The sequence below is a fragment of the Rousettus aegyptiacus genome, unplaced genomic scaffold (assembly GCF_014176215.1).
Source record: "Rousettus aegyptiacus isolate mRouAeg1 unplaced genomic scaffold, mRouAeg1.p scaffold_m13_p_2, whole genome shotgun sequence".
NCBI lineage: Eukaryota > Metazoa > Chordata > Mammalia > Chiroptera > Pteropodidae > Rousettus > Rousettus aegyptiacus.
This window is the reverse complement of record NW_023416295.1, coordinates 129,380,906-129,397,827: the sequence shown is the minus strand read 5'-3', so window position 1 is coordinate 129,397,827 and position 16,922 is coordinate 129,380,906. Positions and strand designations below refer to the sequence as shown.

At 51.6% G+C, this 16,922-nt stretch overlaps 1 protein-coding gene across 1 annotated transcript; it reads left to right on the top strand.

The window, feature by feature from the left end:
• The first annotated feature begins 2,614 nt into the window (after nt 1-2,614).
• Nucleotides 2,615-16,765, top strand: KRT7 (keratin 7). The gene is made up of 9 exons (XM_016142670.2): nt 2,615-3,025; nt 4,125-4,336; nt 6,584-6,644; nt 7,800-7,895; nt 9,337-9,501; nt 10,626-10,751; nt 13,211-13,431; nt 15,987-16,021; nt 16,448-16,765. The coding sequence occupies exons 1-9, from the start codon at nt 2,711-2,713 to the stop codon at nt 16,603-16,605; spliced, it is 1,389 nt and encodes a 462-aa protein (XP_015998156.1). The 5' UTR covers nt 2,615-2,710; the 3' UTR covers nt 16,606-16,765.
• The last annotated feature ends 157 nt before the right edge of the window (nt 16,766-16,922 follow it).

Below are 16,922 nucleotides of genomic sequence, written 5' to 3'. Positions count from 1 at the left end.
AGAGTGGGAGGAGGACAAGTGAGTATGTGTCTGGCAGGGCTGGGTGTGTGTGTGAGAGAGAGAGAGCCAGACAGAGAGACAGAGACGGATGGACCGACGGACAGACAGATAGAACACTACAGAGATAGGAGTGAAACTTTGGGGCAGGCAGAGGCTTTGTGGGATTAACTAGTCTCTAGATTCTACCCAGAATCTCCTAAAGTGATCTCTATGAGGCCAGCGGAGACATGGGCTGGGGTGGGAGCCTGAGTTTATACGAACCACTGGACTGCACTCTAGTGGGACAGGAGTTTGATCCTTGGTCTCTCTGTGTTGACAGCTTCTTGCGAAGCCCTCCAGAGGGTATTTACGTGTGCAGCCTGGCACCGAGTGGGCTCATGGTGCCCGCCTGTAAATACAGAAACAGGAGGAGATTGGCAAGGGCTGGAGCCACCAGGAATGTTTCAAGGAGGGGATGGAGAGGCCAAGGGGCGGATACCGGGCAGGCCCTGGAATGAGGAAATATTGCTCAAGGGGAGGCTTAGGCCTTGTTCTAAAAAGTCCGCAGACCTTTTCCCTTTTGCAATGTCCTTCCAGTTCCCTCTGTCCTAGGAACATGGGGATTTCATCTCCAGTGAAGAAGCCATGGCCCAGGGAGAGGCAATGACTTGTTTAGGGTTCCAAAGCAGGTCACCAGCAGTGACCTACCAAAGATTTCTCAGGTCAGGATCTAGGGGAGAAGTGGATTGCTGGGAGGACTTCCTGGTGTGGCCAGGGCATGGCCTCCAGAGGGCAGATCCTATGGGTGGCTGCAGGTTGGAGGGGGCAGGAGAGGCCAGCAGCAAAATGTTGGTGGGGTTGGGGGGTGGAGGGGTAGGAGGCTGGGGTGGGAGGTAATAAGAAAAAAGAGTTGAGGATGAGCCCTGAAGGGTAAGAAAGTTGGTGTGTGTGTGTGTGTGTGTGTGTGTGTGTATGCACATGTGAGTTTGTGGAAATTAAATCATGGGTCTCTTGCCTGCTTGGGGATGGGGGGTGGGGAGAAGTGGGATTCTCATGACTGCAAATATCATAGGGCCAGGAAATCTGTATGCTCTTCAAGCTAGGACCGAGAATTCAAGGTTAAATCTCACCCCCTGCTCTCTTGCATGTGTGCTCTTTTGCTCTCTCTCTCTCACACACACATGCACACTGTGCACAAACACCCTGCAGCAGATAGCACTTAAGGTCCTTGGGCATTCCTCGGCCTCTGGCCTGAGCAGCCTCACCAACAAAGAGTAGAGGAAAGGGAGGGGGCATGGGCCACCACTGAGATCTTCGAGAAGGGGCTGGCTTACAGAAGTCCTTGCCTAACTGAAATGAAAAGGGCTTGGTCAGAGGTGACAACCTGGCCAGCTCACTGGTGGGGCTGGACTAAAGGTGACAAATTTGTCAGCTATCTTTTCCAAAAGCTCCTCAGGGCTACCCCTAGAGAACAAGCTAGGTCTGGGGAAAATGGCCACCGGGCGGTGCAGAGGGTGTGGCATGTGTGACTGGAGGCTACTGGGAAGGGAGGCCAGTGCTTAGCTGTCTCGGTGTCCAGAGTTCCCTGTCTAGTTCAGTTTTTATCCCTGTCGTGAGCTAGGTCTGAGACTGCTGAGGACCTTTAAACAGAAAAATGGCAGTGATAGGGGGATGGGGAGGAGTGTTTAAGTACAGATGCAAGCTCACGCACGGATGTGCACACCAAAGTGATCAATTGTGTATCCAGAGATACCCTCTCCCCCTGAACATAGACTTCTACTTGTGTAAGAACGTTCACAGACATGCGCACGGCATATGTTTAGGGTGTGCATGCAGTGAAGCTCCACAGAAGTATACAGACGTCCACGAAGTGCTCCAAATACACACGAGTGACTCCTTTCTCTACAGGGGTAAATGAAATAAGTAGTCAGGAATGTGATTCAAGGGTGGGGGAAGCTCAGGCCTAGGGTAACCATTCTCAGGGGCCTCTGGGCCTCACATATCTACTGGAGTGGGGAGGAGGGGGGTGAGAAGTGGGGTCATGCCTCAGTTAGCCTAGCTTCTCTATAGAAATGAGGTATAGGGGCATGTGGCCAGGGAAACCAGCTAGGCCAGGCCCACCCTGGGGTCAGACAACTAAAGAACCCAGTTGATCTCAAGAAGAAGATGGATCTGGGGGGAGGAAGGCAGTTAGGGAACGCCTTTCTGGCTTTCAGTAGTCTGGGAGGGAGGATGGGGTCTGACACCTGGACTAGAACTTTTTTGTCCACCCCTTCCGCCAAACTTTTACCGCTAATGGCTCTCCTCTGGCCTCAGGAATCTGGATATTATCCACTCATTCCCCAAGGCCCCTTCATGAAGCCTTCACTGACTGAACCCGGTTCAGATCGGCTCGGACCGCTGTCTCTCAATCCTCTGCGTCCGTCTTTATTAGGGGCTCTGGGAGACTTCGGCCTTCCTCCCCACTCCGGACAGTTCCGGCTTGGACTGAAAGCCTGGGCCTGGGTCGGGTAGGCGGCGCCGAGGGCGGAAGCGCGGCCCGGGGAGGGGCCGGGGCGGGGGTTGGGGGGGTGCGGAATAAAGATCAGAGAAAGGTGGCGGGCAGTCGGCTCCGCCCCTACCTGTGTAAGCTGATCGGCCCGCGCCTAGCGGATAAAAGACGCTGGGTCCCCTGGAGGTCAGCAAGTTCGGTTTTCTTTCGCTCGCCGCTAAGTCCAACAGTGCAGCCAGCATGTCCACTCACTTTAGCTCCCAGGTCTTCAGCTCGCGTTCCGCCGCCTTCCCGGGGCGCGGTGCGCAGGTGCGTCTGAGCACTGTGCGCACCGGAGGCAACAGCCTTTACGGCCTCGGAGCCTCACGGCCGCGCGTGGCCATTCACTCGGCGTACGGGGGCCCGGTGGGCGCCGGCATCCACCAGGTCACCATCAATCAGAGCCTGCTGACCCCGCTGCAGGTGGACATCGACCCCTCCATCCAGCAAGTGCGCCAGGAGGAGCGCGAGCAGATCAAGACCCTCAACGACAAGTTCGCCTCCTTCATCGACAAGGTGAGCCGACCGCAACCTGCCCAAGCCATGCCACGCCATGCTCCAGGCCACAGCAGCCACCCAGCCCTGACTGCACGTGGACTAGGCGCTGGGAGGACTGGTGCGCTGGCCAGTGCCAGGAGTTCCTCTCTTTTTGGGCCCCCTTCTCTGCGAGGGGGCTCTGTAGAGTCGGAGGTGGGGGAGGGGTTACATGCCCTTCCGGGCTGCGGAGACCCCTGTCCCACACACCATCTATCCTGAAGCAGATGCTGGAAACAAAGGGCTGGAGGGAGGGAGAAAGGGAGAGAGGGAGGCTTCCTGCCACACCCGCCCCACCCTACCTGGTCCTCCAGCTTCCCTTTGGTGGTTAAAGGTGAATGAGGTTATACCTCACTTTGGAGACAGGCCATCTGGGGGCAGGGAGGGGGCACTGAGGGGCCCTGGAGAAGGATCATTTGGGAGGAGTTTTCCCTGGCTGTTTGGATCCCAAAGGGATGGGAGTTGAGGGATTGAGAGCAGAGCTGCTTATTCTCACTGTCTTCAGCCCCCCAGGCCCTGCAGCCCTGACTTGCTGGTTGGGAGGCTTGCTTCCCACCCCTAGTCATACTGGGTGCTCCTTATGGGCCTTTTGGGCCCGAGGGCTCATTTTACATTGACTGGATTATAGCACCCTATCCTGAGGCTTTGTTGGAGGAAAGGAAAAGGGGAGAGAGGACACTAAGGAAGAGACAGGTACCAGCCTGAAAGAAGGGAGCTGAGTCAGGACTGGGACACAGACAGGAAGGGGAAGCCCTTCAAAGAGGAAGAGGGAGAAGATCACCTGTAATGTGATGGGAAGCACAGGAGGGAGGAGACCCTAAAGCACAATTGCAAGAACACGTCCATGAACCAGGTACACCTGACCCCTTGGTCACACTCTGAGACACTCAAGACAGAATTCTGGGGAAGAGGCTTGCTGTGGTTGGGTTTCCAGGAGGAGAGGGCCAAGGACTGAGGGCTCAGGTAGGGGCGAACATTCTGTGGGAGCTTGGGCTCTGCTGGGTGGCTGAAGACCCTCCCAACCCCACTGTGGGAGACATGGTCTGCCCCTCATAAGTTTTCTCCTCCATTTCTCTTCTAGGTGCGGTTTCTGGAGCAGCAGAACAAGCTGCTGGAGACCAAGTGGGCACTGCTGCAGGAGCAGAAGTCGGCCAAGAGCAGCTCCCTCCCGGGCATCTTTGAAGCCCATATTGCTGGCTTGCGCAACCAGCTCGAAGCCCTGCAGATGGATGGCAGCCGCCTAGAGGTGGAGCTGCGGAGCACAAAGGATGTTTTGGAAGACTTCAAGAATAAGTACTGACCCCTAATGCCACTTGTGGGGATCCATGTCCTGGGCCAATGTGCTCCCTAACCCCCGATTGGTTGGCCCTCCACAAGTCCCCTCGGGGTTAGGAGTCAGCGGGTACAGCTGCTCATACAGTAACCTCTGAAGCGAGAGTCTTAACTAACATTCCCTGCTTTTCCTAGCTCCTCTGTATTCCTGAGGGCTGTTTCCAAGTCATTCTGGTCTTTTCTCCTCAATTACTCCCAGTAATATACCTTGTCCTAGCCTTGACCTGCCCTTTTCCCTTTGGGCGTCTGGCCACGATCCCAAGAGAGTAGGGCAGAAGCTGTCCTCTGATGGATGTGCTTCAGAACTTGCACGATCCTAACAGATTATTCTAGAACAGCTTCATTTTTTTTCAGGTGAGTAATTAGAGACCAGAGGGTTTTAGGTACTTGATCCAGATTACACAGCACATCATTGAGAGAGCTGGGACTTGAATTTTGGGCCCCTGACTCCCAGGAGGAGACATGGTACCAACTTGGGCTAGAAAGAAGCAAGGAGAGAGAATGATCATTGTGAGCTGAGGGAGAGGTTGCAGAAACTTGAGGGGTGGGTCTGGTCAGGGTAGGAACCAGAAAGGAGGCTGCCAGGAGGGGCAAGGAGTACAGGGGCCAGGAAAGCTGGGATTTTGAGGACTGGCCTTTTAGGTGCCCACCGAGTTCTCTTTTCTCATTGAATAGAAACCAAAGCTTGAGGCTAGGGCTGGGCACTGGGGATAGTGAGTGAGTTCTGTGCTCTGCCTAGAGGTACATGACTAAGCCAGAGTAGGGATACTGGCTCTGACCTGAGGTAGAATAAACAAAGGCTGCCGGGGAGAGTGTCCACCCCCCACTTCCCTAGGGCAATAGTCAACAGTATAAATTGCACAGCAGGTGGAAGAGACAGGTACAGGGCAGGGAAGGCCTGGGGCAACACGTGAACCCCTGATGTCATGTGCATACACACTCCCCTTTCCTGTGGAGCCAAGCTGAGCTGTGGGCTGAAACTGAAGGAAGGGCTGGAAGGAGAGCAGGGAGGGTCCTGGGTGCAGCTGCCCAGTGACGACCTGGCACAGTGCTGTGGCAGGAGTGGACAGCTAGCCTCAAGGACAGGGTCCCCAACCCCCAGGCTGTGGACTGGTACTGGTTTGTGGCCTGTTAGGAACTGGGCCGCACAGCAGGAGGTGAGTGGCAGCCAAGGGAGCAAAGCTTCATCTGTATTTGCAGAGCTAGCATCACCACCTCAGCTCCACCTCAGATCATCAGGCATTAGGTTCTCATAGGAGCACTGGTCCCCGGTGTTGAAAAGGTGGGGACCGCTGCTCAAGGAGATTTCTGTAACTATTCTGTAGGACCTGAGGGAGTGGGACCTTGGGAGTCTGGGCTCCTGGAGGGGCTCTGCCAGCCTGAGCATCCTTCTCCCCACTGCAGTTGCCCGTGTTGTTCCTGTTGCTTCCCAGCAGCTCTTGAGCACTGCGAGTTCCTCTCGCTGATGCCTTTTTATTAAATTTTCCAAATATATACTGGGTCAGGCCCATGTGCTCTTTTGCTTTGTGCCTTGCTTTGCTGATATCCTCCTATGGGTGGGGCTGGCTCCTTGGGAGAAAGAGGGATGAAAAGGGGGATGGGGGCTATTCATCTAGTTGGGGCCTATTCTTCCAGGAATTTATGCATCCCCTTCCTTATTCCACAAGGTTCCTCCCCTTTAGGGGCCCTGTACCCTGCTCAGTGGGTGAGATTAGATAGTGGTCAAGGGATGTGCCAGGGTTCAAGTCTGGGCTTTGCCACTTATTGGCTTAGTGACTGGACAGGTTACTCTACCTCTTTGTGCCTTTGTTCCCTTGCCCTGCTAATCATTGTATCATTGTTATAAGATTGTTGTGAGCTATTGCATGGGAAGGACTAACAGTGCAGGCCCCATATGAAGTACATAAGCACAACTTTTATTATTTGCTTTCTCATTCCCAGTATATGCAACCTTTGTCCTTTAATTCATATATGTTCTCTGATCCCTCCCCCCTCCCCCCAACCCCCCACCCCATCTCATGCCAAGATTGAAAGCCTGAGAAATAGCCGTATGAATGTCAGGGACATTGGGTTTTATAGCTGACGCCTGTTTTTTCAGGCGTGCCATTATGGAGGGGGTGAGGGTGATGCAGGGTAGATTTTTGTACCCGGATCTGAGGCAGGGATAAAGGCAAAGCTGCACCAACATCCTGTCTTCCTCCACTGCAGGTATGAAGAGGAAATTAACCGGCGCACCGCTGCTGAGAATGAGTTTGTGGTGCTGAAAAAGGTGAGAGGGAAAGGTAGGAGGGGTTGTGGGGAGTTGTTGTCTGAATACATGGGACAGTGGACCACGTGGCCCTCTCTCCTGAGCATCCAATAGGGACTTGTGACCAAAGTCTGGTCTGGGGTCTACAAGAAGGAAGTGATGGGCTTGGAGGCAACATCTAGAAGCCAGGCCCTTATAGCATAGTGCGTGCGCATGTGTGTGTGTGTGTGTGGTGAGTTACTAGACTCGTTTCTAGGCCTGGAAGCGTTAGAATTAATAAAGGATAAAGATTAGAAAAGGAGATTTCAGCCCCAAATAAGGAAGTGCTTTACCACAGAACACTTCATTACAGACAAAGGTGGCAGGCACATGGCAGACTTGAAATATTTGCTGAATGAATGGAATGAGCTGTCTTGAAGCAGAGTGAGTTCCTCATTCCCGGAAAAGTGAGCCAAGGTTGGAAGGCCTTAGAAATATCTTAGAGGGCCTTGATTTAAGATTCTGATTCAACAGACATTCACTAAGCGGCTGAGTATTCCAGGCCCATCCACATAAATGCAGCTCGCCCTTGGAGATTCAGGGATAGGTAAAAGTGGGCCCTACCCATAGGAGTTTAACCACAGGAAGGCATGGCTAGAAGGGGCCTAGACATAATCTGGCCATGTAGCATATTCTGTGGCTCCCTGCATTGGAATCATCCATGCTACAAATTAAACATTTAAGCTTGAGATGTTTCATCTCTGGGAGCAGTGTCCTGGTATCTGAATGATTTTATGCTTGCTTATTTGATGAGAAGTTGAGGCTCACAAAGTCAAAGTGATTTGTTCACAGAGCTAATAGGTGGCAGAGCCAGGGGTGTGTCCAAACCACCAAGACCTTTAGGAACTGGTAAAGTGCTAGGTTTGGAGCTTCAGGCTGCTCTGTGTTACCAGTGCCGGAAAGGCACCACTAGTCCTGGGGTTACATGGAGATAATGTCCATCACACAGCCTGGGAGGGTCCACTGGAGGTAACTTCCTGGCATGGGCATGTCAGGCAGCCTGGAAAAATCATGTTTCTTGGTAGGGCAGTGGTGGTTGACCCCGTGGGCTGGACAGTACTGGTATATTCCCACCCTGCTAAATATTCATGTACTGAGGACATGGTATCTTTCTACCCCTCTCATCACCACCCCCAGGATGTGGACAATGCCTACATGAATAAGGTAGAGTTGGAGGCCAAGGTGAATGCCCTGAATGACGAGATCGACTTCTTCAAGACCTTCTATGAGACGGTGAGGACTTCAGGGGTGGGAGACATGTCATGTCCTACATGTCCTAACCAGGGTGCCATCTGGTTCACCGTGTGCCTCTGGGCCAGTCTGGATATGTGTTATGTGTATGAGGGTACCTTTATCCTGCTCTTTATTCTTTCTCGACTCAGGAATCCATAATGGAGGAGCAGGGCAGGGTGGGGTCAGTCAGTGTTGGCCTTCCAGAGACATGGAATGACCATTTGTCTGGAAGGAGGACTGGGAGGGACCGAAAGGAGCCAGGAAGATGTCAAGGAATCTAGGGCTAACACAGTGTTCAAAGGCGGGCTGGGAGGGGCGTGCAGGGGGCCTGAGGCAGGAGAGACTGGAGTGCCTGAGGGTTTCCACCCAGAAGGGCTGGATGTGAGGCTGCCCACCAACCAACCACTCTATCTGTCTTCCCTTCCATCTCATTCTCTCTCTCTCACGCTTGCCATGGCCTTATAGCTTTTTCTCTCGCAGGACTTAAAATCCTCTCCATTCCCATCACTGTGTACCTTGGGCCCTAGGCAGAAGGGTGCCTAGTCATCTGGCAGGGTTGGTCTGGGACATAATTACATGAGAGGTTAAGTACAGCTCTCAGTTCAGGCTAGTCTTTGCTTGAACAACCAGCCTCCATTTAGCCCCTCAGAGTGAATTTCCACATGTGTTAATTTCAGGGGCTGGATTCTTGAAGCTTGCTTTGAGTGCTTCTAATCTCGGGGTAGGTCTTCATATGTCTATCACACATTATATATATGCATGCATATGTATGTGTGTATATATGTGTGTGTGTGTGCATATAAATATATATGTAATTTTCTTCTCATTATGGAAGAAATACATCGCAAAAATTCCCAGGAAATTAAGTAAAGCATAAGATTGAAAACAGGTCACTTATACCTGCTCTTATCATCTTGGTATCTACCTTTTTGGACTATTCTTGTACATATATACAGCCAGACATATATTTTAATAAAAATAGAACCATACTTTTTCCATGTAACAGTATACCATGGATATAGTTCCCTGTTTGCAAATACAACCGTATCATCAGTTTTAAAGGTTGCAGAGTGTTCCATTATAGGGCAGAATATGACTTATTTTACCCACCCCCTAGAGATCCCCTTCACAGTAGAGCTCATGTTCCAGTAGCATCTCATAGCAGGAGTCATCACCGCTCACCACACTCTGTCACTTTATCTGCTGTAATCCCATCAGACTCTTATGTGGAATATTGCTAATGGACTCTTCAGGGAGCCAGGGTAGGCGGAACCCTTCAGCTGGTGCTGGTCTGTGCCCCCTTGCTGCCTGATGAATCACACCTACTCCAGCCTCTTCTCCTTTGCTCTTTCCTTGGTGTGTATGTGGAGAATCCCTGGTTGGGTGTAAGAACAAGGGCGGGTCGTACCCTGAGTCCTGATGTTCTGTCTGGTCCCTATAGGAGTTGTCAGAGCTGCAGGCCCAGATCTCTGACACATCCGTGGTACTGTCCATGGACAACAGCCGCTCCCTGGACCTGGATGGCATCATCGCCGAGGTCAAAGCCCAGTATGAGGAGATGGCCAACCGCAGCCAGGCCGAGGCCGAGGCCTGGTACCAGACCAAGGTGTGTGGCCCGTGGGGACACATGTCTTCCCCCTGCAAGGTTCTCAATGGCAGCTTTTCTTTCTGCTCTCTCTGTCTCAAGCCTTTAGGGCCTGGGTCTCATTGTTCTGGCAGGCAGCAGTGGTTAAGTCTGCAGTGTTCCCTAGTGTCCTGGAAAAAACAGGATGTGAAGGCCAGGGCCCTGCCCTGATTGGGGAGCAGGGCAGAGGAAGTGGACATGGGTTAATAATTACAATAGCCAGAATTTGGTAAGTATTCACAGTGCCAGGCAGTGTTTCAGACATTAACCTGTATTGTCTTATTTAACCCACTGAACAGCCCTATTAGGTACGCACTATTGTTATCCTCATTTTACAGATGAGGAAACTGAGGCACAGAAAAGTTAAATAATCTGCCTACCTCTACATAGCTAGTAGGTGGAAGAAAAGGGACTAGATCGTGGATCCTAGGGCTCCAGACCAGGAGCCACGTGGAGGCAGGGCAGGTGACTGCACTTGCTGAGGGAATGGGTGGGGGTGCTGGGGGAGGGAGCCTGAGACAGGGTTTGAAGCAGCATAGAGGGCTGTCTCTGCAGAGATATGAAGTCATCATGGTACACAGGTGAGAACACAGACCTGGGCTCAGACTCGCTCTGTGATCCTTGGGCAGTGCCTTCATTCCCTGGGACTCATTCTCCTCATCTGTGAAATAAGTGGTGTTGAGGAAGGGCTCTCAGATGAGGGTCTCAGACTTCTAGTGATTCTCCAGCACTATGGCATTATGGGAATGAGAAAAGGCTCAGAATCAATGGGGATAGGCCCTGGGAGACATCCTTGTCCTCCCTGACCTGGCTGGAAGGGATAGCAAGGCAAAACCACAGATCCCTGCGAGGCTTGGGGACAGAGGTGAGGGTGAGTGTGGACAAGGCTCTTGGGCTGGGAGGACACTGAGCCCCAACCCACTGCCTAATGTCTGGTCTCCTGGCATCGGGTGAGGGTTGCTGGGAGTCATACCGTCCCTCCTTGGGAAGATAAGCCAAGAGGGCTTGTCGCCCACAACCATAGGCCTTCCTTGGGTGGGAAGAGAGATGAATCGCCCATAATCATTTTCCACTCCCTGCCATACTTCTCTGTATGGCCTCTCCAGTTTGAGACCCTCCAGGCCCGGGCTGGGAAGCATGGAGATGACCTCCGGAATACCCGGAATGAGATTGCGGAGATGAACCGGGCCATCCAAAGGCTGCAGGCTGAGATCGACACCATCAAGAACCAGGTGTGTGGGCACTTGTGGTATGAACCCTGTCCCTGGCCCCCAACTCCCTCCCCTAATCTCCCCAGAGCTGAGGCTGGTGCAGCTGAAGTCTCACAGGATCACTTGTAAGATCTCCAGGACAGAATGTTCTTCGCTGGGTCCTGGCTTGGGCCGAAGGGAGGAGAGGCATCCTAGCTGGGCATAGAGCCTGTGGAAGGAATCTGGCCGGCCAGAGAACCACCGTTTGTTACCACATTGGTACTGAGTACTCTCCTTGCACCCAGCTCTGAGTGCAAGATATTATACCCGGGAGCTCACAGTTGTGAAATGGGGGGTGGAGGTGGGGGGCACAGCAGCCAGCAGAAACCCTTACTATGGCTCATAAGGCCCTGCCCAACCCTGACCTCACTCCCTACCACTCTCTCACTCACCATGCTCTGACCATATTAGCCCACTTCCTGTACCTTGCATTTGCCAAGCATCTTCATGCTTCAAGGATTTTGAACTTAATGTTCCTTCTACCTGGAATGTGGTTCTCCCAGCTCTGTACATGAATGCCCCTTTCCTGTCCATGGGGTTTAGGATAAAAGGCCTCAGAGATGGCTTCCTCAAACACCTAGCTACTCTATCAGCAGTCTATCTGAAGTTCTCTGAAGCACCTATCACTATCTAAATTGTTTTGTCTTATTAAGTATTGATTACCCCCTACCTCCACTGGAATATAAAAAATACCTTAGCAGCAGGGATCCCATCTGTCTGGTTTACTGCTCCTCCCTTCCCAGCACCTGGAGCATGGTTGGGGCACAGGTCTCAGAGGAGAGGCATGGGGTGGGTGGGGCAGCTAAGCCTGAGCAGGTGTGTGCAGTGGGGAGGGAGGGAAGGTGAACTGTGTGGCAGCTTCAGAGAGCTGACTTCCAGATGAGCTGGGAGCATGGGACCATGGGACTGGGGGTGATTTGCTTAGAAATGTCCTCCCCTTGGAGTCCTGCTGGCCTCTTGATAGGAGGGTGGAGGCTGCCTTCTGGCACAGATGCAGGGCCATGAATCACCGGTGAAGCAAGCCAGCTTCCAGGCTGTAGGGGAGGCACAGAATAATAAATGGCAGTTGTCGGAATCCTGCAGCTTCCAGTGCATTTGGTTCTCCTATCACACAACGGGCAGAGCCAATCCCCAGAGTTGGAGTGTATGCCACTGTCAAGGGGCCCAGAGGCAGTAGGATGGACCTTGGCCAAGGCAAGCATGACAGGGAAGGCACTGACAGGTGGATGAGGGGCAGAGAGCATCAGGAGACCTCCTGGGAGGTTTGGCGGGGCTGGGAAGAAAGGCAGAGTGTATGAGCTGAGGTGAGAGGACCTGAGGGCAGGAAATGGTCAGTGAGAAGGAAGGAGGAAAAGCCCTGGGGTAGGGAACGGGCCCTCTGAGCTGACAAGATGAGGCCTGGGACTAGATAGGCCCCGGTGCCACAAGCAGAGGGAGCACTAATGTGAGGCAGGAAGTGGCAGCTGCTGCTCAGGTCTATTGTGAATATAACCACCCCTCCCAAACCTAGGGACAGTTAATCATACATATTAGGTCTGGGGATTTCAAGCAGTGACTCTCTGTTCCAAGTTCCCATTTTCAAGCCGGTTCCTGTTTTCTTTTTCGTCTTTCTTTCTTTCTTTCTTTCTTTCTTTCTTTCTTTCTTTCTTTCTTTCTTTCTTTCTTTTTCTTTCTTCTTTATAAATTTATCGGGATAACATTGATTAATACAATTATATGATTTTCAAATGTACATTATCATTTGATATCTATATATTCTATTGGGCATTTACCACCCGAAGTCCAGTTTCCTTTAGCTACCGTATATTTGATCCCCTTTACCCACTTCACCCTACCCCTACCCCCCTATATTTGACCTCCTTTACCCCATCTACCCAGGCCCCCTCCTCCCCTACACCACTAGTAACCACTAGTCTATAGTCCATGTCCATGAGTCTCTGTTTGTCCTGCTCATTTGTTGCTTTTAGGTTTATATCCCACATGGTTCCTGTTTTGAAGGTAATTTTTGGTTCTTATCAGCTGCCTGGGAGACTCAACCTGGCTCCCATGGCTTTGGAGTTCCTCCATAATAGCATTTATGAAGCACTTACTGTGTGCTAGACACTGTGCCAAGGACTTGTGTGTTACCTCACTTAATTCTCACAATATCCTTATGAGGTAGACACTGTGATTATTGGTATTATAGAAAAGAGGAGACTTTGGCTTAGAAGGGTTGATTCATTCCAAGATCTCATAAATAGTAAGACAGAATTGGAATGTAGGTATTGGGTATGAGAAGCCCTGTTTTTAACCCTTGGGATCCTTTGATAATTGGGGAAATAGGCTGATGCCAAGGAAGCCCAGTATGCAAGTTGCCCAGGTTCTTGCTGCAGGATGGGGAGGCAGGAAGGCAGTGACTGTCGAGGGCTGCCCCCACCTCACAGCTCCTCTACTACTCACAGCGTGCCAAGCTGGAGGCTGCCATCGCTGAGGCTGAGGAGCATGGGGAGCTGGCACTCAAGGATGCACGTGCTAAGCAGGAGGAGCTGGAGGCTGCCCTGCAGCGAGCCAAGCAGGACATGGCCCGGCAGCTTCGAGAGTACCAGGAGCTGATGAACATCAAGCTGGCCCTGGACATTGAGATTGCCACCTACCGCAAGCTGCTGGAGGGCGAGGAGAGCCGGTGAGGTCACGGGGTTCAGTGGGGCCTGGGTGTGACATTATTCCATCGCCAGTGGGAGGGACATGGAGGGTGCAGCTGATGCTTACTTCTTTGCCCTTGATGAAATGACCTAGACCTCGTAGTATAATGCACAGTGGGAGTGTTGAAGTAATAACAGCCCATTCATGGGTGTGGCGGCCAATAGCAGGGTCTTCTTATTTGATCCTTAGAACACATTCAGGTAAGCAGGTCAGGTATTATTGATACAGAGGAGAAACTATGGTTCATTGAGGGGACAGGGCCAGTGTACACTCAGTCTCTGCCAATTCCTGGTTCAAGCATCTTCTATAATACCAGGTTGCTTCTCACTATATAAAGTGCTAAGTCATGTGGTATTGACTGACTGGTGGAGGAGGTTAATTTTCCTCTGTCCTCAGAGATATTCGTATACTCCCCTGCAGCCTGAGAGGAGGCCGGGATGGGTTAGTTTTGTAGGGAACTCTTCATGAAAGACATGGAATCTGTGTCCATGAAATCTGGCCTTCATTCTTGATGGATTGGTTGATTCATTCAGTCAACAGACAGACTTTAGAGTTGTGCCTTGGGGGAAGGTTAGGATTTGAAGAGGGTGAGAAGGAACAGTGTGGGCAAAGGCCCAGAAGTAGAACTCCTCATGGCTTGGTTAGTTGGAACCTAACACAGAGATAGATAATATGTAAGACATGTTTCTGCCCTCGGGGAGCATGCTTCTCCCCAGGGGTTGAGAAGACAAAACATCTACAAAGGAAACACTCAGAGACTAGAATTTATAAAATGCTGAGTTTACGAAGAACTTTTTCTTTTCTGAGTATTAGTCCAGAAGGCTGGGGAGAGAAGATGGGGATGAATGGAGTGGAGAGGAAGGAGTTGGGGAATAAGAGAGTACTGGAGAGTACTGAAGAGTGCCTGAATGCCAAAATCAGTCTGGAAGGAGAGGTGGGAAGGAGGAAAGTTGGCACTTACCTCTGTGGGAATGAATTGAACACCAAAGGCCTCTAGAAAGAGAAAGCAGCTGATCTGGGGCACAGGGCAGCCCCTGAGCCCAACTGTCCCAGCCAAGATGCCTCTCTCTGCGCCCTTCTCCACCGTGGGTGCAAGGGCCCCACTTTCTTGGGAATGCAGACCCTGGGCCTTTCTTCCTCACAGAATCAGAGCTGCAGGATGCTTAAAGTGGGGCCTGATTCATTTTCTCCTGTGGATAGATATGCGGGCCAAAGCTCAGGGATGGCGACATTCCTCCCAGGTTGCTATCATCTGGGCTTAGATCCCCTTAGGGAATGTGGAGATGGACACCTTGTTTTTAACCCTTAACCCCTCAGCCCTTCCCAGGGACACATCTAAGATTTATGGTCTTAGAAACTCATGCAATTTGGGGAACTTTTTTCCCTAGAATATAAAGTTACAAATATAAAATTAGGCATAAAAACAAATAATTATTTAAGATGAGAAAAGAAAAATTACACAAATCACTAGAGCCTGAGATGTTCATGTCTCTTCCTTTTGAGTTCTTTAGGCTTTGTACTAGAAATTCTTATACGAAATTGCTGTCTGATTGCAGCCTGGCTACGAACCACCCCCAACAAAAACAAAAAACAAAAATAAAACTGCTGGCAACTCCCAGCACTTTGTTCTCACAAAGATAAGTGCCAACTTTCCTCCTTCCCGCCTCTCCTTCCAGACTGGTTTCACCTCCCAGCTGTTTGAATAAGGGGCCTGGAAGCTTCCTAGCCGGCCCGTTTCTTGGCCCTTTACCATTGCTTTGCCGCCTTCCTGGACTTGGGGCTGCTGAGGCCAGGTGGGCTCCCTCACTCCCTCCATAAAAGTGAGGCGTACCCTCCCCACTGCAGAGTAAACTCATCCCCAGGGCCAAGGGCTTGGTGACAGTGGGGCTGTGCGTCACAAAGCAAACACACCCAGCTGTCTTGGATGGATGTTTAACTTCCATTGCAAGATGTGTTTTCAGCCCCACAGGCTGCTTGAAGCCACCCCACTTTTCCTCCCCGTTCCCACCTCAGTCCCAGCTGGAACTGCATTCGCTCAGTCCACAATACACTAGTTATTTCAACACATGTTAATTACTACGTGCCTGACTGGAGCTGGAGAAACAGGAAATCAGTAAGCTATAGCTGATTTTCAGGATTTTATGATCTGGTTAGGGGAGGCAGCTGTCTACATAATAATAAGAGCGGCTACCATTTACCAAATCCCGTGTGCCCAGGCCTTTAGGTAAATTATGTCATTTAACCCTCACAAACAACCCTGCGAGGTTGGTACTGAGTTAGACCCTATTTATAGGTGAAGAAATGGAAGCTCTGAGACATTCCCAAGGTCATATAGCCATTAGGGAGGAGGGCCTAAGTGAACCCTGACCCCCACTCCTCCTTGTTCATTTTGCAACAAGGCTGAAGGAAGGCTGGAAGTGTGGGGATAGGAAGGAACACCAATACTACTTGGGGACTGGATGTGGGGGTTCCTGAGAGTGCCTCTTCTAGCACTGAGGAAAGAGCTGCTTTCACAAGTCTTTACTCTGCCCCCAGGTTGGACGGAAATGGAGTGGGAGCCCTGAACATCTGTAAGTCCTTGGCTTTGGCGCACCCCCTGTGCTGTACAGACTGAGCAGGGTCTGTGAGATGGTATATTGAACTGAGGACCTGGCTTTTCAGGGACCAGGAGCTTCCTTCCCTTTAATAGCTTCCAGCAGATGCCCTGGAGCTCCCATCCAGCCAGACTCAACATCCTAGGGAACCCTTTTAAGAGGGCAAGGTGGGGCAAGGGACATGTGTGGAGTACCCTGACACACACACACACACACACACACACACACACACACACACACACGCTGCTGTCTGAAGCTTCTTCCGGGCTGGCCCCTGGTAGGTGGTGGGAAATGGAGGTGGTAGGTGGAGGGAAGAAGGGCAGCTATGGCAGGAGCATGGGTTGTAGTGAAGGGATGGTCTCTCAGCTGTGGGCTTCGTGCTTATGGAGTCTTCTCTTCCAGCTGTGGTGAACACCACTGGAGGTGGTGGCGGTGGGTTGACCTTCGGGGGAACCATGGGCAGCAATGCCCTGAGATTCTCAAGCAGTGGAGGGCCTGGGACTCTCAAGACCTATTCCATCAGGACCACGTCTGCCACTCGCAGGAGTGCCCTCAACTGAGCCCTGGGTATGGGGAGAGCCATACTCCCTCCCCCCCATAGTCACAAGAGGACTCTCACCCTAGTCCTATTCCTGGTCCCAAGACTGCAAAGCAGTCTGGAAAATGATGTCAGAATAGCTTTCAATAAACAGCCTCTTTCTGAGGCTTGGATGAACCCATGCCTGGCACCTGGTATCCTGGCTTCATTTCACTGGGTGGAGAAGGGGGGTGAAGAGGAGGGGGCTTAGAGAGAACAGAATCTGCCCTGATAGCTGGAAGCCTCTTGTGAAGGAGACTGGGAAAGCACGTTGCTGGCATGGGGGTGCTGCTCTAAGGA